Source organism: Phaethon aethereus (assembly GCF_964289735.1).
Source record: "Phaethon aethereus genome assembly, chromosome: 17".
NCBI lineage: Eukaryota > Metazoa > Chordata > Aves > Phaethontiformes > Phaethontidae > Phaethon > Phaethon aethereus.
Window position 1 is genome coordinate 5,116,044 of NC_138593.1, and position 23,555 is coordinate 5,139,598.

Below are 23,555 nucleotides of genomic sequence, written 5' to 3' on the forward strand. Positions count from 1 at the left end.
TTCTTCTCTTACCTTATTACCGTGAGTTTTCAGGGAGCCTGGCATATTCGTTCCTTAAATTTTAAAATGCTGACAATCACAGAACTTGAATTGATCAGCTGTTTTTGTCAGATGTCTATGTTATTTTCCTGCTCTCCTCCTGTGGCTCATAGCTGATTTTTTTCAGATATGAAAAATAAGCATAATTAGGCATGTATGGTGAATGTGCAATGTCATGTGAATAGTGTTCTGTGGACCTACAGAACTGCTTGTGATTGCAGGACACTGAGCTCGCCGCTCCAAGACTTGTGTGTATATTCTTGCATTAGTGAATGCTGAGTCTTCACAGAATTGACACACAGCTGAAGTTTAGTGACTGGTAAGTTCTGGTACTGGTGAACTGGCTATTGAATTTGAAGCTGTGGCCTGGTTTGGGTAGCAGTGGGCCGCAGAAATCCAAATTCATGACTGAAAACAGGAAAAGGCTTTTAAAGCCATCTTTGTATGCATCTCTTTCTAAAGGTGGACAAGCTGGTTTCCCTGTAATTTTGAACTGTCCTCCCCCCCCCCCCCCAATCTGGATTTTGAGTAAATCATCTCTTACTCTGTTTACTTCTAGATGCCGTATTTTGTGGCACAAAATGTGGTTGTGGATTTCTGTGCAGCAGATTCTAGTCTTTTAGAGAAACAACGCTCTACATTCATTAGGTAATGACTAGCCTTGCTTGCCTGGCTTAGGTCCCAAGATTTTTGAAGAGGAATTTAGCATCCAGTGTGGGGAAAAATGAATTTGAGGTGTATATCTACTATTGCATCTCTTACATTTTGTACTGCAAATGATTTGCATGAGAATGTGTTACTTGAATACTAGTAACGTGGCCAAACCTGGTAAGGTAGAGCTGAGTGCATTCCGAGCTCATGGAAACAACTCTTGTTTAGCTGGAATATAATCCTGGCTTCTGCTTAGTCAGCAAAGTGCTTCAAGTTAACTGGTACACTTGCGGGAAGAAAGTTATCACTGATAGAAAGGAACATTCAGAAACTCAGTATGGGTGAACAATCCAATGCATGGGAGTCTCCAACTCCACGAGATTCTTGCCCTCTCCTAACACTCCTTCTTTTTAGGAAGAAAGTGGTGGGGAAAACTAGCATTAGAGCCTCTTGGTGGAGGGTATTTTTTGGGCTTTAAAAAAAAACAAAACCAAAACCAAAGCTGTCCAGGTGTGACTTGTGTCATCTGCATTACAGCTGTAAAGTATAAAGCTCAGGACTCTCCTTCTGGGGGTGAATGTGACAGACAGCTGTACTGTAGTGTCTGTTGCATTAGTTCTTGACCTTTTGATCACAGATACTTATACCCCAAGGGGAAAATTTTTTGAGTGCCTCTCCATCTGCACCTCAGTGGATGGCTCTAAAACCTCTCTGCACTGAGGTCACGTGTGCCTCATCTTTTCTCCCTATTCTGTGTGCACTGTTTTTTTGCCTATTGCCACCTCTTTCCTCGGTGCATGTTCTTAAGCTGTCTGCCTTTTCTTCGTTCCTCTTCTAATCTGCATTCGTTATATTCATTGTACTGTTACTGCTGTTAATGCTCACTGTTCTGCAGCACAATAAATTTTTGGGATAGACATCCTTTCAAATACTTGCTGGATTCCCCAAGGGTTTGAGGAAGGCATCTGTTTAAGTGGGACCAGCTGATACATACAGCGCTGCTCAAACCCCACTTTATATCCTCCACCTCTGGCAAGTATGTAGGTCTCGAAAGGCAGCTAGACTGCTGCAGCTCCCTTGCATAATATAATAGCTAGCTTCTACAATAGCACCAACTTCCTGCTTCTTCATGCTACAGCCTTCCTGTAAACTTAGCTATTGTTACACAAAGCTGGGATAGAGGAACAGATGAGTGGTCCATCAAACATGGTGTTCGAGCTCTGGAGGTGGCCTTTTTCAAAGGCCTCAGAGGAATGCAGAAGAAACCCCCTAACGTGCCTAGTCAATTGTGCAACTCTATATGATCGAGTTGAAGGGAGGGGACTGGATTTCTTCCTGACCCCCACCTGTCAGTCAGCTTAGCCCTGAAGGATAAGCTGATCTTTTGAAGTCAGGGCTTAAAATTGTTGAGCCTGGAGGGCATTTCTAATAGGTTACTGGGTTAGCAAGGTAAAGCAACGGTACTGTGTATGGTACCAGCTTTGCTTTGATCAGATATTGTAGTGTTGTGTGCGCACACACACACACGAATTCAATAGCTACCACTTAACGCTTACCTATGCTGCCCATATTACTAAATCAGTACCAGACGGTGTCTGCAATACAGTTCTCTGCTTGAGTGGACAGACCTGAGAGCTTTTTCTGAAGGTGGTGACTAATGAAGCAGTTCTTTTTACTGATAAAACAATGAAAGAGCAATGCATGAAATCTGACTTTCCCTATGAGTGTATGGATGCGTATATATGTGAGTGTGTAAAAATGCTATGGGGCTGCCCCTATTTGAAGATTTTAATGCTATTGAAATACAAATAATGAAAGTAGAAACTGGCACCAACCTACTCAGAGCAATGCATTGAAAATACAACTTCTGAAGAGGAAACGCTGCCGCCTTCACCCCTCAAACAACCATACCATAAATTTTTGCCCTCTTTTGGTTTTAGTGGTGTTGTAAAAAGCCCAGGCCTGCTTTAAAAACCTGAAACTTTCTCTTACAATGGCCAGGGTTGAGCTTTGAGACGCTGCCACAACTCATTGTCTGTGCAAGAACCCTTGCTGGGAAGGCTGTGATTTATATCAGCCTGCCTGTCATAGGGTGAAAGGAATGCCCAGTTTTTCATTTTGATCAAATGTTAGGTTTGAAAACCACCCACTGCTGTAAACTCAGTTGGAGTGGAGAGATGAGATGGAGCACATTGCATGCTTTGTTGCTGAGATAGTGTTTTAAGGCTGTCTGAATCTGTTTCCCATTGCTGAGTGCAGGGAGGAAAGATGGGGATTTAAAAAAGGGAAAACTAAACTGAGTAGTTCTTTCTTCCTACGTTCAGTGAAATAGAAAATGGGGTGAGGGCAATTCAAGTATATACCCTCTCTTCAGTAAAGATGCGAAAGAAGGCAAAATCTTTGGTGTAATTCATTTGGAGCCAGAGTAGATGAACCTGTAGAGAAGATGGGGGTAGAATTTTGCAGGGGACTAGCAGTGATAATGACCTAGCTCCTACTGAAAGCTGATGGACCTGCCCTTATGCCTAGACCTTGGCGCTGGGGTGGAGGGCAACGCATGACACCAAAACAACCTTGTTCTGTAATTGGATTTACTTCAGAATTTCAGATTTCTTCAGTTCCCCACATCCCCTCATTTCTTGGGGGTCTTCTGTTTAGCAGCTTTCACATGGACTTCCCCTTCTGAAAGGCTGGATGCTGATACAGTTCTAGAACCATGATATTCTTTTATTTAAAATACACAATATTTTCTCTGGCTTTTTCTTCTCTTGACTATGTTGGCAGCAGCACATAGGACTTTCCTTGGTTTTGAGTTTCATTGCAAATTTCCAACTTGGACTAGCCTTAAGGTATAAAAGCATCTGATCTGAGTTTGTGGCTTTGAATTTAAATGACATTCAATTTCTGATGTTTCTTAGGTTAGTTCTCTTTTTGGCTGAGTTTCATGATGTAGAATAACATTTTTACCTCAGTAATACTACTTGTGTTTACTTTGTCCTAAAATGAATAATTAAAAATTAGAATCTGAGATTCTAATTACAGAGTTGGGAGCAGTCCTTCCTAAGATTATATTAAATAAAAACTATAATAAATACCTATAGACTCATTTGTTAAGAACATAAGAAATTCTGTGGTGTTGAGCCTGGCTGTAGACTCACGATCACAGACTATCTGAAGATTGGGTGTTGCCAGTGAGCCAATTTTTATGAGTAAGGGTTCACTACTACGAGTAAGAAAATCTTTATATCTTCCCTACCTCTGCAGGTATTACATTTGTAAATGTAAAATTGGAAGATGTAGATAATTCCCCTGCTCTGCCACCACAAGCTGTGTAACCTTGGGCAAATCATGTCTGTGTTCACCTGATACAAGAAGGGATAATATAGTCTCATAGACATGCTTTGAAACTAAGCATGTTCAAGATTAAAATATTATGGTGACAGTGGCAAAAAAATATCCAGTGTACTTTAAGCAGTATATTTGATCAGTCCTTCAGGTCAGAGCAGATTTAAAGGCCATCTGTGGTATGGCTCCATTGTCTTATATAAACCAGGATCAAACGTGATTCATGTATTTGTGTGGTCTGACCCCTTTGAATTCTCTGGTCAAGTTATGTTAGGAAGTGAGACACGCACAGAGGTTTGCTATGATTTTTATGTGTCTGTCTTTAAATAAAACAAAACCCTGTCAACAGCTGAAGACTTCTGTTTTGCAGGTTTTTATCACAGTTTTGGGGACAAGAGTAGCAAGCTGAAATGTGCCTTTCAAATTACAATATACAACACCTCGGTGTGGTAAAGTAAATTATTTTAAATAATATACTCTCTGTTTTAATGACAGAGCTGCTGAACTAGAACTCTAGTTATTTTATGAATACATTTTAAAAACCTTGTTTTTCCATCTTTTTCTTTTTATCCATAGATTATTGCTTTATTGTTTTTATATTTCCAGGCATAAGGGGGGACTTATCCTATGGCCACATAATTCTGATCCCAGCTGGGAATGACCAAAAGGACTGACTGATTACAGTACCTAACAGTGTTTTGTAAAGGTGGTTTCCAAATGTGGAAAAAATCTAAGGACTGTTTCACCAGGGCATCAAAGGCTGACTTTTTGAACATCATGCTACTACTAATTCCCAGATGGAATGTGTTAACTGCAGCCATTATTGTTAGAAATGGCAAACATCAGGTAACGTTGCACTGTGGAGCTGGAAATAATGCTCAGACTTCTCTTACAGCTCTCATTCCTGAAATCTGCATCCTGTATTTTTTCTCCTAAGGTTCAGGTCTGGATTTCTTGCGTTTTTTATATTAACTTTTTGCTTGTTCTGTTTAACATATGACTTATTAGTGGTCAGAGTATTAAACACTCGTGTTTTGGAGTGGGAGGGCATTGAGTGTTTTTGTTAGAAATGTGGTTTTAGGATAGCATTTCATTCTTCTCTATTATTTCCATGGTGTGCTTGTACCTCTGGTATCAAAGCAGGGTTGAGCTGTCACAGGTATGCACTTTATCTATCTGAAACTGTATTGCAGATAAGGATTTTAGAGTTTGAATTTATAGCCTCTTAATTTTAAAAGCCATTCAGAAAACATTACAAGGCTTCTGTCAGTGAGAATTCTCTTGTTGATAAGAGCAAAGGCCTTGTAAGTATGGGCTGAAGCAGCTTTCTGAGTAGGAATCCTGTTAGAACTGTCTCCCGAGCTTCTGTAATAAGTTTGCACAGTGCATCTTTCTGTACCATCAGTAAGATCCTTCCTATTTGATAAAAAGAGATTATCAAATGAAAAATACAATGCAAGTTCATTTACAATACTCCTTACTAAGCAAAATGAATTGGAAACTTAGCATTTCTGCATTTTATTATGTATTCATATTTAATTGCTACATTTTTACCACTGTGAGCAGTCATCTTTGTGTATAATCTTACTTGTTTCATTTGTGGGCGTTCTAAAAGACATGTGAAACTATATTCACAGCAAAAGCTGAAAAAAAGAAAAAAATAAACTTTGAATTGATAGAATATTTATTACAAATTTAAGACTGGATTATTGCTTACTATTACTATACCAAACATAGATACGTGTTTCTTTGATTGTACGTTAAAACGTTTAAGGTAACTATAGCAGAATAAGTGGGTAGTTATGAGTCACAGGAAAGGAAGAACATCTGAATTTACTACTGTTATCTTTGACTAAATAGCCAGTGTAGATTAGGGAGTCCTTTGAACCAGTCCAGTTGGGCCCTGGAAGTTTGAGGACCTCAGTAATTCATAGAAATGGTTACTCTGATGGAGAGAGAGAGAGATCTGAAAATAGCTGGAGGGGTCAGCTGTGATCTCTCCTGTGAGACTGGAATTTGCTTAGAAGATTCCTTCTCTATGACGTTCCCTCCCACACCTAAGTTTTGTTGCATTTGTTGCATACATTTTACAGAGCAGAAAAGGAGTGCTTCTGAAACCTGTCTTAAAACCGCAGGCTCTGAAGAGATTGGAGGGGAAAGCGCAAATTTATTTTAATTCCCATTTGTACAAATAATTTGCAGATTAAGGATTTTGGACCAGAAAGGGGGGCTGAAGTCTGAAATGGGTGGCCCCCATGTGGGATTCATACAGAGCGGCTGAAAAAAATGCTTCACTTCAAAAAGCCACTGCATGGCTTCCTTCTCTGTTCTCAGGGAGATGATGAAGAAGAAGAAAGATGATGACTTTGCAGCTGATTAATCACTGGGAAACAGTAATCACTAGTGGTGTGTTTTGGATCATTATTCAAGGACTTTCAGACAGAAATAAACCAGAGGACTACAACAGTAGCTTTCTCTAATTATTTTTCTGTGCTCAGCCCTACTTCATGTGTTGAGTAAACCATTTCTCTTCTTCCACTTTACAGTCAATGATCTCTGGGGCACAGATTCAAAACATCCTGTGGAGTTTATTCTTGACGAGAGCATATTTACATCTTTAAAAGTGGCTATTTATTATGGAATTAATTCAGACTCTAAAAGCAGAACCAAGGTTTTATAGCATACTTAAATGTATATATCTGATTAAAAAATATTTTGAGATAGGTCTTTACTATATGTAAATTGGCACAGCTTCTCCAAAGCTGAAAGAAACCGAGCTGATTTACACCCGCTGAAGTCTGGACCCCTTTGATTTTTCTTTTCTCTTCCATGTGTATAATGCACTGAGAAAGAGGACAACCCTCTTTAATCTGTGGAGAATTTAGACACTAATCAAGCACTAAAGAGGCACCATGCCGAGGCTGAGAGCTGAAGTCTGAAGGATGAAATCAAGTAATTGCTTTATCCCTTTCTTTTCAGACATCTAGAGAGATGCTTAAAGGCAAAACTAAAAGTAAATGAATGAATCTAGCCAAGTGGATTTAGCTGCGGATGGATGTATTAAACTTCCACTGAAAGTAACAGCAAATAGGTGACATTCAATACAGCTTACAAAGGCTAATACTAGGCAACACCAGCATTCAGGCATCAGTGTGGTTCTCTCTGACTTGGTATATCCTGTAAGCACTCAAATCAAGGGAAAATGTGCTTTATTTAGGAAAAAAGTGGGGAAAAAGTTTTTTGTTTTTTGTTAAAAGTAGTTCATAATCAAGAAACTACCATAAATATTAAGTTTGTTCAGCAGTTAACTATCTTCATGTTTATGAAGACATTGGTTGGGCAACCGCCGGTATCAGTACAGGCTGGGGGATGAAGGGATGGAGAGCAGTCCTGCGAAGAAGGACTTGGGGGTACTGGTGGGTGAAAAGCTGGACATGAGCCGGCGATGTGTGCTCGTAACCCAGAAGGCCAGCTATATCCTAGTCTGCATCCAAAGCAGCGTGGCCAGCAGGTCGAGGGTGCAGATTCTGCCCTTCTACTCCACTCTGGTGAGACCTCACCTGAGTCCTCAGGTGGAGCCCTTAGCACAGGAAAGACATGGACCTGTCGGAGAGGGTCCAGAGGAGGCCAAAAAAGCAATGAAAGTGATGGAACACCTCTCATATGAGGACAGGCTGAGAGAGTTGGAGTTCTTCAGCCTGGAGAAGAGAAGGCTCCAAGGAGACCTAATTGCAGCCTTCCAGTACTTAAAGGGGGCTTGGAAGAAAGATGGGGACAAAGTTTTTAGCAGGGCCTGTGTAGTGATAGGACAAGGGTTAATGGTTTTAAAACTAAAAGAGGGTAGATTTCAACTAGATCTAGGGAAGAAATCTTTTGACAGTGAGGGTGGTGAAACCCTGGCACAGATTGGCCAGAGAGGCGGTTGCTGCCCCATCCCTGGAAACATTCCAGGTCAGGTTGGACAGGGCTCTGAGGAAGTTGGTCTAGGTGAAGATGTCCCTGCTTATTGCAGGTTGGACTAGATGGCCTTTAAAGGTCCCTTCCAACCCAAATTATTCTATGATTCCATAATTTCTCTGAAATTCCTGTCTTTGCCCAGACCCTGAACAACCACAGCAGTGATTTAGTGATTTTTCTCATGGATATAATTTGTGAGAGACTCATGCTCTCAGAAAGGAGCAAGTCAAAAAATCTAGGGGAGTGAGAGCAGGGAAGAGTTGGGCACTTTTTTAAAAATGAGCTATTGAGTCTGCATAGAAACCTGACTGTTTTACAGTTACATTCTGTTGCATCTGGTTCTTCATACTTTGCTGCTGATTGGGATCTGATTATTGGTACTGGAGGGATTTTTTTCCCCTTAGCTTTTTCTCATGTAGATGGTTTTACACTCCTAATCTAGATTAGAAACAAAAACTGCAAATTTTTTATCAAGTCTTGAGTAACCAAGCTGTTTCCAAGAAAAACGTTTCAGGCTTTGATTTTTAGGTCTGAGCAAAGAATTTATGGTATTTTTGAGCCTACTTTGTCTAAACTGGTAAATTAATAGCGGTACTGCAAAATGAAGTAAGGTTAGAAATAGAAAGTTTAAAACCAAAATCCCTCTCTGTACTCCAGATTCTTTATTTGTAGTGAGGAGACTCCTTGCATGTTGGTTGCTTGTTCAGTATGTTGAAAAATCATTGACATCAACTTCCAACTGCAAAACAGGGAGTTTACACCACAGACTGAATTTTGCTTAAACCCCAAAGGCCAGCTTTTCAAAACAGCTTATCCCTGAAGTAAATATGGAAAGAAATGACTGCATTTCTAGAGCCCTGTAGGCTGAGTTTCAGAATTACTGCCTCTTGGTGCTGGCTGCCACTAGACTCCCAAGTGTAGTAATGCAAGTTGATGCCTGCAAGATTGCACCCTAGATGTGTTGTAACTTTGATTTTTGGTCCCTGAGAAGGGCAATTAGCTCATACAGACCTAATGACAGCTCATCTGCACTTTAATTAGCCAGGGATGCGACCGTATTTAGTACAGGAGCAATACTAAAATGCCACTCAGATTTCACTTTAAATGTTCTGTGTCAAAGACACCATCACCCAAGAATGAACTGCTGCTATTGAATTTCATAAACAATCATTTGAAATAAAGACTTGTCACAGAAGTAGACTTAAGCAGCATTTTAATGTAGTATCAAAGGCACTGTTGGGCTGTGGACAGAATTACAAAAGTCCCCTCCAGACAGAAAGAAAAGGTCATCAGATCTTGGTCATACACACCTGAGTGGCCAGGTATTACTTGTGCATGATTTATCTCTTTCTTCTGGAAGCTAGAGAGATGTCATTTGTGAGATCATAAGGCAGGCAGACCTCTCCTGGCATCTGCCCTGGAAACATGTGCAAAGTATGTATATCAATTCTGGCTGGTCGTATGAGCTATTTCTGTTACTGAATTGATTCTCAATAATAAAGAAATGTGGCAGCAGAACAGTAATAAATTAAAAACAATGAATGTCATGGCCAAACTGAAAGAATATTTACATTTTCTTTTCCATATCCACTTTTTAAAGTGTATGACTTAAGGGCACCGTTACGTGGTATGTTTACCTGACCTAACTAGGAGATCTGAGTGCTATAAACACTCATTAGCTGATTTTTAGATACTGAAACTGCATTCAGTTTTTCCCCTTATGTACCAGTCTTCCTACGGTGAACCCCTGTTCAGTGATCAGCCAGCTCATGGGGAGTCTGTAAAAATGCTGACACTTACTTTAGAAGTGAGGACTAGAGAGCTTTGAGTAATGGTGGAAACTTCTACTTTGTGAGGAAATCAAATGATACCTGGTCAGTGCAGAGAATTGGCTAGAATGCAATGCCTAGAAGCAGTAGTCACTGTGGATCAGATGCTCCAGTCCCTTAATCATCTTAATGGCCCTTTCCTGGTCTTGTTGCAGTGTGTCTATGTCTGTCTTCTACTGGAGAACACAGAACTGGACACAGTAGCGCAGGTGTGGTCTCACTTGTGCTGAGGATTGCCTCCTTCAGCCTGCTGGGAACACTTTGGTGAAATCAAGGAGAAAAATCACTTTGACCCCCATGCTCTGACCCTCATCACTAGAGCTGCGTATTCATGCTTGATATGTTCCAGGTCTCCATTAGTAGTGGGTGCCTGTGTAAAAGAGCAGTACAGGGTAATAGTCCAAGGGCCAAAGAGGCATCAGTAGTTCTTCCACAATGTCCCCTACAAGCAGAAAATTTCCCTAGGCAGCAGATGAGGTTGGCAAATGAGGGCCTTTGTCCACCACAGCAGTCTCCCACTACACCCAGTGCTGCTGTGTGGTTCAGGCTTAGCCAGGTCTGATGGTTCACTGGACAGACTTCCCAGCCCCTCTTCTGCTGGCAAAGCACTGGGCCTATTTTGTAGTTGTAGATCAGCAGGTGAAGAGACCTGCCTCCTGGTGCCAGAGTCACAGGCTTCCAGCCCTCACCATCCTGGAAATCTCTATTTCCCAACCTGATAGGCACATGCCCTCCTGCTTCTCCTTCAGTATGTTTCTTTCCTTCATCGTAGCAGCATCAGCAGAAATTGAAAGTTATGACCCTTGCAAAGATGAGATGCATAACTGTACCTCCTAAAAGACATCACCTTGCTAGAAGTATAGATGGGAAGTGCATCAGGCCCATTGTTCAGCAGCTGTGTTGATTAAGTATATAAGGGATCCTGGTATTTTGGGATTCCTGTTTGGATGAATCAACTCAATCACAGAATGAAAAATGCAAATGGTCTATTTGAGGAATTTGCAGTTAACTCATGGTTTTAACGCGTGTGAATCATGTAATTAGGGAAGTGAAATGATACTGTTTGACCTGTACCTATTCAACATGGTATGAATTACATTCATTCACAGTTCATGCCTACTGGCATAATTGTTCTAGGCAGAAATACATGAATAGCTTCTAATAGTTAATAAATATTCAGCTCTTTGGGAATACAGTAGTAATTCTCAACAGAATGAGTACATACTTTTTAACTCTTTAGTTGCTTTTACTATTGCTAAACACAAACTTCTCTAATTCTGCAATCAATTCAGTAAAAGTACTTTTTTTTGACTGCAGTAAGATTACATCAGTCTAAACTACAATGAGTTTGATATCTTGGAGGAAGCTAATGAATTATAAGAGGAGCTGGCAACGCCATCTAGAGTTGAGGCTGGCTGGTATTCTTATTATTTGGCCTTTTTCTGTTGTCTATGAGTACATCATAATTGGAACTGAAATTTTCTGTACCAGTTATCTGTCTGGCTGAATTTTACATTTTGAAAAGTGAACACTATTCAGTTTGAGGAAGAAATTAGAGGAAAGCTATTTTGTCTGATAACCTTTTATTATATCGTGTCATTGAGACTCTTCAAAACCTTTGTGCTCTGAAGAGAAGGGACTTGAAACGTGGTGGGAAGGCTTGTTTTCATGTCATTTTATGCAATGAACATGGGTACTGTGACGATGGTGGTTAGTCATGTAACCTAGACTTACGTATACACAACAAAGGGTAGTTAAGGTTGCACATAGATCAAATTCTTGCGCTTCCTGATTTATGAATCCTGTAACTTTCTTCCTTATCATTCTTTTGGTATAGGTTTTATATGTAATTTTGAACATGTATTCAGTATTATGTTCTATAGCATGTGTGCAACCATATCAAAAACTATATTTTATTTTTATGTGGGTAGTTCCTGTCTTACTGTGTTCATTCAGGTTCTATGAGGTTCTCAGTGGATTGTAATATTTTCTTCTGGTTTTCTAGAGTGGATCTAGAGATTCCTTAACTACACCAGGAATTATTTTACAAAAAAAGGGGGGTGGGGTGGGAGAAGGCAAAAATTGTGAACACTCTGTGAATACATTGTTGTCTGGTGATTAGAAATCTGTAGCGAGACTATTTTTTTCCATTTGAATCTTGTATAATACAAGTAACCAAAAATAAGCTGTAAAATGAATGATGTGTTATGCTCTTTTCCTTCTAATCATTATATCATCCTTGAGTTCAAAGGTATTGCTGCCCTCAGGATATTTCTTTTTTCCAGATCTCCTGACCATGTCTTACTGAAGCAAGAGGCCATTGTGTTTTCTGGGATGACTTAAAAATTTCAAGGCAAACACTCTGCCATTTAAAAAGAACCCAACATCATTAGTGATGGGAGGGAACTGTCGGGACAAGCAGTGGATACACTAGGACAGTCTGCACCTCCTGCTGCACTTCAGAGACTTTGGTTCATTTCCAGTAGCACTGAAGTCTTAACCACTGCAATTTCCACTGAACCTTCAGATTCCTAGCAACTAGCAAACGAACAGAGAAAGCAGTTATCTGGGTAACTAGGGAATTTAACACCAGAACAGCCTTCTGTTTCACCGGCATATTAATGTGCAATGATTACGTACCCAGAAGACAGAATTTAGCTAAGTTTCTGGTGGGGGCAAGAACTAGAGCAGCAGTAATCTTGGATGTCTTTGAAGGAACAAATGGGGAAATTCTGTAAATATCAGTTTTAAATCTGGCTGTTAACTTCCCTGTACTTTAGGGCTACCTAGATGTTTTCTTATGATGCTTGTGAAATAGATGAAGTTCTTTTGATATGAACATGTATGAATATAATTATCCTTTGCAGAACAGAAAACCTGCTCAAAACAATATTTGTCTTCCTGATGTCTGAAGTCTTGTGCAATTGCTGTGTCAATCGTGATAGATTTTTTTGGTCTTTTTGCTGCCATGGATTGGGCAAGTTTTTATCTGTTCCTCAGTTTCACAGTCTGTAAAACTATGGAAACGATACTGAATTCCACAGGGAAGGGAAGTGATGTTGAAGCGTAACACGTGTTTGCATCAGGTCTGCATTTCTTCAGCATAGCTGATGTATCCAGTAGTAAAATTAGTAAAATTTAAATTCAGTAAAAACTGAAATTTAAACAGCATGATTAACAGTACTTGTAAATAAATAAAGGACATATTTATTTCAGAGTTATTGCTTTTTGTGGAGATGCGGACATACTCCCAACACTGCCTTTAGAGCTTGGACAGATGGTGTAAATGGTGAAAACCCTACAAAAACCAAAGAGAAATCTGTATTATCTTTCCTGTTCTAGAATGGATCTACATTTTTGACATGTGTATTAAAATGTGGAATTGATTCTGGAAAGCAGTTCATATTGTTCCTCTCTCCAGGCAGCAGAAGTTAAAAAGCCACTGATTTTGTTTTAACATGTTGGAGTACTATACAGAATTTTAACTTTGGCAGTCTAGCTGTTAAAGCTTCAATAATTTTTTACTGAGTAGTGGCAAGGTCCTACTATCATTTACACTTCAGATGTCTAAGTAAGGAAATACTTAACGCATATTTCTCATACCTTCTTTGGCAGACATACTGTAACAAAAATTAAAAATTATTTTACATTAGAAGAGTGCCTAATTCAACCTCACAGGCACACTGAAAAAGAGACATGCTGCAAGTTCATTCTCTTTGCTCATGGGGCTGGCTTTCATTTTTCCTAAAGCAGTTGTCTTTTTGCTTCTTTGAACTCTCTTGCTTTGCTATTGAGTGTCCTGTCTGGTAAGGTCTGACACACCCAGTGATCCCTCTCATTTTTGTAGTTACAAAAACTTAGACAGATCTAAACCCACCATGGAAACACGCTGATTGAATAATGATTTTGATCAACTGTTTTGCATTGCTCCCCCAAGTGTTTCAGGATGCTTTCATAGTAGATGCAAGGAAATTCTGGGAGATGGGAATAAACATTTGTATGTAAAATGAGGGATTTGAGGGGGTTTAGAAAGAAAGATTAATTGGGTGAAATGTTTAGATCTGATTTCCTGCTGAGAATGTTTTTGTTTGGTTTTTTTGGTGTTGTGTTGGGGTTTTTTTTGTTTTATTTTTCCCCAATTAGGAAGGACTGAAAAAGCAGTGGTGCTGTGTGTCTCTGGTCTCTGTCCTGCAGCATGCCGAAAGCATGAATGTAGCTATGGCTAGGATGGGTATTATCTCATGTTAGCAGGAAATTTGATACTTGCTGCATGTCAGTGTATTCTTTGAAGAGTATGATCCTGACTGCAAGTATTTACTTCTTAGATGAGATTGAAAACAACCAGTATCTAGTATCTCAGTGAATAATCTAGAGATGTAGGAATAAAATCGAGTTGTGCTAATTTACAGTTTATTGCTCTGACCATTAGACCATGTTCATCTTTAAAGGTTTGTTTCAGTCAGCAGCATTTCTAATGAGAACTGCAGAAGTTTAAATGTTCCTTCAGCTTTTTAACTTTTTTAGTTCCTGAGTGGTGTGTTTTGGGTTTTTTTTTGTGTGTGTCAGGGTGACAGTGTTGAGACTGGAATGAAATGAATGGAAAATGTAGAGCAGAAGGAGGTTTAACAGGACAAAGTTCTTCATGCTGTTATTTGCCAGTTACAATAATGACTGTATCATTAAAATGGATTCCTGCCAACTTAAGCCCCCTTGATGAAATATCAGTAGTGTATTTATGCTGTTGTATTAGTAACTTTAAAAATGCTATCATAAGCCCAATTATTTACATTAATAACGCCACTAATATTTCATAACTTTGTTGCGTTTATGGCTCGTTGCCGCTTAAGGAGATGTGGTAATTCAAGTATATAAGCTTGAAGGAAAATTGGGAGAGTTGTTTTTCTTAAAGCAAATGAAGCTAAAACTTTCAGATCTTCAGAAATGTTCCTAACCCACATGAGATTCACATACTGGTTTACGTGATAGCTAAGAGCTGATCCTGTAACTGCAGCTATGGAACAGAGATACTTGCCAGAAAATACTCAGTAGATCTATTCCTGTCATTCCAAGCACACACATTATCTGATACAGCATTCACAGGAACCAGGTTTCTTTCTGTGCTCTAGACAGATGGAGTGACCGAGGAAGACAAGTCATCTATGCTGTGCATGGCTGAGGTTGGTAGAAATTTTCAGAAATTATAGCTTGGGTTTATCTATAAGTATTGGAAGCTTGTAGGTAGCTCCAACAATTGCTATTAGTCTTTTAGAAATCAGTAGCATACTTAACTAGTCAACATGGACTTACTGAATAAGATTCATGTATTTAAGACTTACTTATAGGTTATTCCTTAGATTTCCAACCATGAAAAAGAATATGGTATGGGAAATAAATTGATTAATGTTTATTTTCTCATATTTTCTGCTTAGCTGCAGTCAAGACTTGTTCAGTATCTTCTGGATTTGTAAGACAATCAGAAATTATATGGGACTATCAAACTTGCGCTGAAGCTAGGTTGCTTTCTTGAACATGTTAGCAGTAGTCGTCTTACATTCTAGTCAACGGAGATCAGATATTAAATGACTGTTGTAGTGTTTTTTCTGTGACCAGGCATACTCTCTCTGTTAGGGGCTTGAGCAGGTAGGTAGAAGGGTGTTGATTACCGTAAGATTACCCTGCACTAACAGTCATTACACAGCAGTGCTTCGCAATATCTAACAGTGCAGAAATCCCTTGATGCCAGCTTGGAGTAGTGGTGGGAGAAGGGTTAACTGTTGTACCGGTACTTGCTCTCAGTTAATTGATGAAAGATGTGTCTGATTTAGTGGTATGGAGGTGGACCAACTCATTTGGCCATGTGGCCTGCTGGAGAGGTGACCTTGGTGTTGCAGGATAGATGCTGATTGAGTTACTCAAAGGACTTCTCGGCTGGCTGATAGCCAGGGCAGGACAGATCCTTGGCTGCAAAACCAGCTGTCTGTTTGCCATTTCAGAGTCAGAACTGAATGTGCACTGGGAGAGTCCAAGACAGACTGAGGAGATAACGAGAACAGGACAGTTGTGATTCAGCACCTCGTTTGCTGTATTTGGCTTTGGTCTTAGGGCAGATAGTTTTAATAATGATATTTGGTAGCTTATTCAGCAAAAAACACTGTTTATAGCTTTCAAACTGGAAACAACATATATACTACTAAGAAGTAGTATCAGTGCCTCTGAAACTTTTAAAGGTAAGATGAGGCTGGTGTGGGGTTTTGAAATGCTGAACAGCAAACATTTTGCTTAAGTTTGCTTCTACTTAAAATTGAATCTTGGCAGATTTACACGCAAATTCCATCAAGTACCAATCTTTGTTCAGCCATTGCTATATGGATTTTTTTCATTAATTTGAATTTGGAAGCATTTAGGAAAGGAAAAGAGCCAGTGTTTTTCTAACTGGGTAACCTAAAGTAAAATTGCTAACTCCATACAGGTGCCAGACTGATTTGTTTCTTAATGGGGCTAATTTTGCTGAGACTTGAGGGATCTTAGCATCTCTGAAATCAGGTTGCCTGTGCAGGTATTTAAGACCAAATAAAGAGGCTGGTACCTTTCTTAGGTGTGGGTGTCCACCATGGGGCACATGACTTGCATTTGCATAGTGTTCTCGGGGAAACAGTTTAAAAAGCTGCTGGAATGCAGATTATTTTTTTTCTTTTTTTTCTTTTTTTTTTTTGTTTTGTTTTGTTTTGTTTTTGAGAAAAAGGTGTAGCTTTATATATTGGAAAGGTTTTTAATTTATCTTGCTTAGATTTTCACAGGTCAGTCCCAAGTAGCAAGAAAGTCAGGAGGAGTAAGTTTATCAGCTTAACTGGATTAGTATCATTAGTATCATAGCCTTATTCTTAATAGGAGTCAGACTTTATTTACCTGCTATAAAACATTATTGAGAATGAAATTTTTCAAGCGTTTCTTATTGAAAAATTACTCTTCAAGTAATTTTTCTCATTACGAGTCCTTGTAATGAGACTAGTATTGAGTATCTAGTAAATATCTAACAAATTTTAGTGTCTCCTACCTCCTGCATTAATGTTGGCATCTCTTATGGAAGAGTTGTTCTCATGTTGAACAATATGAATGAATTAAAATTCTATGAAAATATGTTTAAGTATACATTTTATCTTTCTTTCTGTTGACCATAATGTATTGATGCACCTTAACATCTTTTGGTCTTGTAATTTTAATAATACAACTTTCCATTACATAATAACCCTTTCAAAGGTCCCAAGCCATTTTTTGAGCACTAATTAAGGCCTCCCTCAAGCATGTCTTTCTGCAGAAGAACTCTTACTCCTTTTACATGGGGCCTCTATCTACGTAGAAATGTAATTTCTAGGTAGATAAGGTAATTCAGGAGCTCTAGGAGAATTGCAGATGTGGTGTCTCTGTTGCGGGATTACCTTAAAATTATTGTGGATAACAAAACCTTCATCTGAGTTCAGAGTTTACCATCGTACTGTAATTACAGTGAAGAATTGTATGGTTTATTCTTGACCAGTTGATCTGAAGCATTATGTTTTTCTGATCACCATTGCTTCCACAAAGATTCACTTAGCTTTTGATCACTGCAGCTTTCTGAACTATAGTTTTGGAAAAGATGGTTCATTTTAAATAGTTAAAACCTCTTTCCAACTCTTTTGCATTTGAAAGATCTTGGTCCTATAAAAATATTTTGTATTAGTTCTAGTTATCAGCATGAAAACTTTCAGAGGAACAGAGCTGACAAAAACCTCTTGGAACAGCAGGTCATTTGGCAGCTACTAAGTTCATTGTGCCTACTGCCATATTATGGGAGGTTGAAACAGCAAGACAAGAACCTGTGTGGAATATATTTACTCTTTACCTGTTGTGCTGTGGATTAAATGAGAACAGGTTTTTGGCTCTGAGCATATGTGCATAAATTCGGTCTGAATAGGAGGAAAGTTATGAAATGAGATCAGCTATGAAAAATAATACTAACCACAGCTAATTTAAAAAAATGAATATAAATTGCTACCTTTTGAGCAGCCAAAGAAAATTAGGGGCTTGTGTAGGCCCTTAGGTTTTGCCAGATTTTATACTGATTCATGTAAAGGCTAATTTTCTTGAAAGTTTGTTTCAAAACAAGTGTGAGCTCTATGCGTTGAGAGGATGTGTACCTTAATCTAAGATGGCCACAGATTCAGAAAGCTGTATAACAGTGTTAGTTTGATTCACGTTACTAATACCTCCCCCTCACCTGTTTGTGACCTGAGGAGACTTTATTGACCTTTCTTGCTCCCTGAGTGTGTTGCAATCTGCATTTTCTGATGCAGGCACTGATTGTGTGCCAGCATCTGTGCTCAGATGATGGGGAAACAGTTATCAGGTTGATGCAACTTTTGGTTACTGCCTGGCTGGACCAGATTTGAATGAGGCAGCTGGAGGAGAGACGTTCTTTTTTGTTTTACAAAATCTTCTGAGCATAAGAACGACTGGTAAGGAGAGGGGACTAGAGAACAGAAGTAAGGAACACTAATTGTGTAAGAAAAAAGTGGGACAACTGATAACAGATAGTAGCATGTCATTAAGGATAGTGTTTACTGTGCAAGAGAAGTCTCTCATCAAGCATGGAAGATGAAACTCTCATGATGAGAGATGCCCTAGAATGCTTTCCCAACGTGTGGTGTGTACAGCGCTAGTGGTTTGCAGGCTGCTTCAGAGTGAAACTCTGAACCTAGTTGTCTGAATCCGTGCAAGAGTGTAGATCTAAAATATACACCATTCTCTTTCAAAATTGGCTGTGAAGAGTTCCCCCAGTTCTCTTTACTGCAGGGGGAAAGTCCATGCAGAGGAACCAAATTCAAGAAACCCAGCATTCTTTGCTGTAGACTTTGTATGACATTAGACAAGTTATTTTTTCTGTCTGCGTAATGATTCCTTTACTGTAAAATAAGGAAAATAGCACATCTCTGCCTCACACAAGGTCTTGGTGATAAGAACTGTAAGAAATTATGGCAGAGGGAAGGAATGCCTGATTATTAGAGACAGCCATGGACTACCGTAGTATTTCATGGTGTTTATCCCAAGTCAGGACTAAGGTGCACAGGCAGAGAACATGCAAGCAAATCTGCAGAGTGTCTCCACTACTGCTGGTTCTAATTAGTCATTTTTATGAGCTCCAGAGTCAGACAAAAATGAGGAGCCCTCCCCTTGTGTAGTTTCCTGTTTGCTGGGTGCATGTAAAAGAGATCTGGCCCTGATGTATGTTAATAATGAGCTGATAATGTAAGCCAGCTGAGAGATGTGGAGTTAGTCTGGTACGCTGCCAAGTGGAAGGTGAAAGTTCAGGAACTGACTCATGTTGCCAAGACCTGGTCCTGTGGAGAAGGTCTGCCCATTAATAGATTGAGTTTCTCATTAGGACTACACAGCATATGCTTACAGCTTTTGGGTTTCAGGCTGAAACCCAATACCAGTAAAAGCCTGCTGAACAGAGCGGCAGATTTACTGGTAAATAAAGGATTAAAGGAACACTTGGCAGGGTTGTTGGACTGGAAACCTGACTGGCCTTTGAAGATTTCTACATATTGTAGGTCATCCCTTTAAATTTATACCAAGAAGAGGCTTGTTCTGCTCTTTACCATGCAGCCCACAGGGCACGAGTTTTACATAGTCTTCTCTGTTCCATCAAGGGTCTAAGCTGTCTTTTAAATCAAAAGCATGATATTACCTCTAAATTAAAACATCACAAATAAATTGTTAGCTTGGAGACACCTGGTATAAGCAGGCTCTGCTCCTACCCCACTTGCAAGCCTCATCTTTCTTGTGGAGAACAAGCACCATGCATTAATTTTCACAGTGAGCAGCTCAGCATTTACAGCATCTCTAAAACTGCTTGTGTTCTCTTCCTGTTTTTTTGAATGAGGATCTCCAGCAAACTAGCATGACTGCCTGCTTGGGTTACAGCATTTGACATTTATTACAGCTGGCCATGAATGGAGTTCATACGTGGCTAAACAGCTTGAGCGAACTGAAATGCGGACAGGTTTAAAAAGACTTATAAAAGGAAAAAAAAAAATACATAGCAGTCCAAAAGCCCTACAGCTGACAAGAGTGTTAATACACAGCTCTGGGACTTCAGGGTGGCATTGGCTTCATATTTCTTTATTGAAAGCAAAAACGATTCCCATTAAAGTTTTGGTTCCTGAATTTGCATGACATAATGACTCTTGTACCACTCTGCTTTAACAGGCTAGCTTTACCTGGGGAAACAAGGAGTCAAAAGGAACTCCAGGATAGGCATTGTAAACTGGTCAGTATAGTAATTTCTTCCTTTTTCTGTTAATTAATATAAATCCATTTTTTTTATTAACTAATGAAGGAGACAAAACTGCAAATGTGGAGTCAGCAGTGAATTTTATCTAACCACTCTTGCAACAGAAGGATTTCCTTTGTTCCTGAGTGCTCAGAAGCCACAGGCATCTTTAATCACTGCTGAAATCATATTGTCTTGATCCAATATCTGTGCTGGACCACAGTCTTTTCTGATGTAACAGGGAGAAGGTATCTGGCTTTGTCCTTGCTCAGACATGATATGACTGGTCAGTCTGAGAGTTAGTTCAAGAGTTGGATTTACAGTTTATCGTACAGAAATGAACTGTATTTATGTGTGTGCACAAATGTATATTGCATGTAAGCTTGCACATGCACAAGTACATATTTTACTATGATGAAACATACTGGCATTGTTACATAAAGAACTATATTATTTCTTTTATGTAAATAAAAGCTAGCAAAAGAATTTTTCTAGCTCCAGAGGAGCCTGTATCAGATAGTATAGGCCAAGCTGTGGTTGTGGAGTCCACTAGGAACTTGAATTTACAGTCAGTGATGAAATTCCTATGGCAGAAAGACTTAACTCTGAGAAACACTGCCTGGGAATGAGCAATTGGTGTCCAGTATTGATCGATGTGAGAAAATACAAATGGGCATGCAGGAGCATGCCACAGACTCATGTGTTACCGTCAGTGCAAGAGGCCTCCCTCCCATGTGTTAGCACGGAGAGTCACTGCTGCTGACGGTGGGGACAGCCATGTGTGGTGGCTCAGGGGCCAGCTGAAGGGGGAGTGAAAGCTGTGCTCAAAGCTCAAAGGGCCTTATAAGCCTCTTGAACTTGGAGTATTCCTTGGTCTTGTGGTATCTCACTGACAACAGAGCCCTGAACACTTCTGACAGCTGCAACCCCATCCTCTGCTGCTGGTCTCTTTGTCACCAGAGCTGACGTCGTTGCCTGCTGCAAAGCCAACAGTGTGTTAGTCCAGCCGATGCTGCCAGTAGAGCGTGGACAGCGTTCGTTGTATTGGGACATCTTTAGCCAGCCCCATCAGCTTCTCTGTCCCGTAGAGGGCAGATTAAAACACTCCTAATGCTTAATAGCATAAATCCTGAGGAGATCTTATGTAAACGTATTCAGTGAGCACTCATTAATTTCCCTTAGGAGCCAGGCTGAATGAAGATGACTTTCAAAGAGAGGGAAAATTTAATCTTATCTTTAAGAACTGCACCTCCTGGGGAAAAAAAAATGTAGGAGACACTCTGTGTTTTTAGCTGTGTGAATTAGGGATCTGTGGCAGGGATATGGAGGAGGAGGAAGCTTTGGAAGTTATATTAGGAAAAGACAAAAATAGTGCTTGCAAAATGTATAGCAGGGCTTTATTCCATTGATTTGTGGGGAGGTCTCACTGATTCTTGAGCAACAGCACTTTAGGAGCATGACACATTCAACCTCTTAGAAAGATGGTACAAGTCATTTTCCCCATGCAGTTTTGTGGCACTCAGCATAACAAACTTGCATCCATCATCGTCATTTGTCTTTGCCAGTGACTTTAAGGACACTTGAGAAGCAACAGTAAGGTAGGATTCTTAAAAAAGGATTATGTTTTCTACCAGCCTCAGAAAATACAGATTGTACCTTCAGAGACGTGCAGGTCAGCTTTGCGTCTTTCATTAATGCACTCGATGGAGTTCTTGAAGTTATTCCTTCTTGAAGACTCACAACACTGCTGCTCTACTTTATACAGTGGATCCAGGTTCTTGTAAGGTATCTTCATCTTAGGCGTGCCTTGTTTTTTTGCTTCTGAATTTATTCCTTTGGTACAAACTTTGTCTCGGAAAGAAAAAGTTGGTCTAGTTGGCTTCTGCATCCTAATTCCAAAACTGGAATTGCCAGATGTCTTCTCCCAGACACTTTCCTCAGGTATGGCACAGCTGGTGTGTTTTGGTTGACCAAAATTAGGTAGGCAGATTATAGCAAGACAGTTAGAGCAAATAAAAGAGAATTTAGAGAGGGACTTCTAAATCATCCTCTCTACCTTAAACAATAAAGCCAGAATTAAACAGACATGTACATAATTATTCTTCTGCATTTCCTCACTATGATTTAGCGTTCTGCCAGGTCTGCTTGTGTCCCTCTGGAGGATTCCTTCTTCTGGATCTCATTCTTCCTTTTGTAGTTTTGACTTTCCCATACTCAGTACTAACACCACAACCACTGTAGTGCTTTGTTTTTCCTGTTATTTCTTCACCCACTCGCTTCTCTGTTGCAGCTAAACTGGAGAGAAGAGATTACCAGCTGCTGTGGAGACCGGGGCTTAAGGACCCTCTTGCCTCCCACTTCTGCCCCTCAGTACCAATAGTCACCAAACAGACCACCCAGTGGCTGCTGTGGAGAGCTGGGATGCTGCCACAAAGCTTTTGAGTCGGGGCAGGATACTTGGGGGAAACAGCAATCCGGGGTGTGGGGAGTGGCTGCGTACCCCAGTATCGGCTGGTCTGTGCTCTGTTAGCAGCAGCAGCAGCTAGGTCACCTTTTAGGAGATACCACCTTAAAAACAGCCCTTAGAGGTGCTATGGCCACAATAACGCCAGTGTTCTAACCATCCCTTTTAATTAATCCCTGGGAAAGAAGGTGTTTAACTAGATAGATTTCCGCTTGGTTTCTATCCTGCTGCTGTTCTGGTATGATGAGTTGCTTTGTGCTCTGTGACAAAGAATTACTTGGAGGTTAAAGGTGATGCTGAGTTCATTTCCCGAATGGGAAAGGCTATCCCCCACCTCCTCAGCCTCATTTCTCAACTAATCTCCTCATAAATCCTCATTGCATTTTTTGAAATGGAGATGATTAGCAGGGTTGTATCCAGGATACTGGGGTATTCTGGCATGTTTTAAGTCACAGCATGTTTGCATGCAAGTATTTAATACTTGCAAGTATTAAAAATGTGCATGTATTACATTTGTTACTGTTCCAAATTCCTCCATGGAGCAGGTCGAGAGACTGAAGAAGGATAAGTGTCTGTCTTCACTCTTGAATTAGATTTTCATATAAACAATTAACCTTTTTTTTTTTTTCCAAGAAGCAATTAAAAAATTCTTTAAGGCTGGGACATTAGTAATGTAGTGCATAGTAATTTTTCTGACTTTTATGGAACTTTATTGATTTATACCAGTGATGAGAAGGTATCCTTTTATAAAGATGAAATTCTGCAACAGTTAAAGCTCACCTAAGTCAGTACTTCCACGGTCTGTCTTTCCACAAGTTAGATATTTTACAGCAAATTTGCAGGTTTCTGATGTGCTGGTTTTGGCTGGGATAGAGTTAGTTTTCTTCACAGTAGGGCGCTGTGTTTTGGATTCATGTTGATGTTTTCGTTCTTGCTGAGCAGCGCTTACACATAGTCA

General features: G+C 39.8%; 1 protein-coding gene across 3 annotated transcripts in view; it reads left to right on the forward strand.

Annotated features, from left to right (window-relative positions):
- The window catches only part of TMEM132C (transmembrane protein 132C), a gene marked incomplete at its 5' end in the record, with an annotated part of 217,519 nt that overhangs the window by 30,851 nt on the left and 163,113 nt on the right, over nucleotides 1–23,555 (forward strand). The window contains one exon of one of the 3 annotated variants that reach the window (XM_082007835.1): nucleotides 1,879–1,993. The exons of the other annotated variants lie outside the window; for them this stretch is intronic. Within the exon in view, the coding sequence (XP_081863961.1) occupies nucleotides 1,879–1,993 (115 nt within the window). Of the gene's footprint in view, nucleotides 1–1,878; nucleotides 1,994–23,555 lie in introns of those variants that run through there. 3 annotated transcript variants of the gene reach the window in all.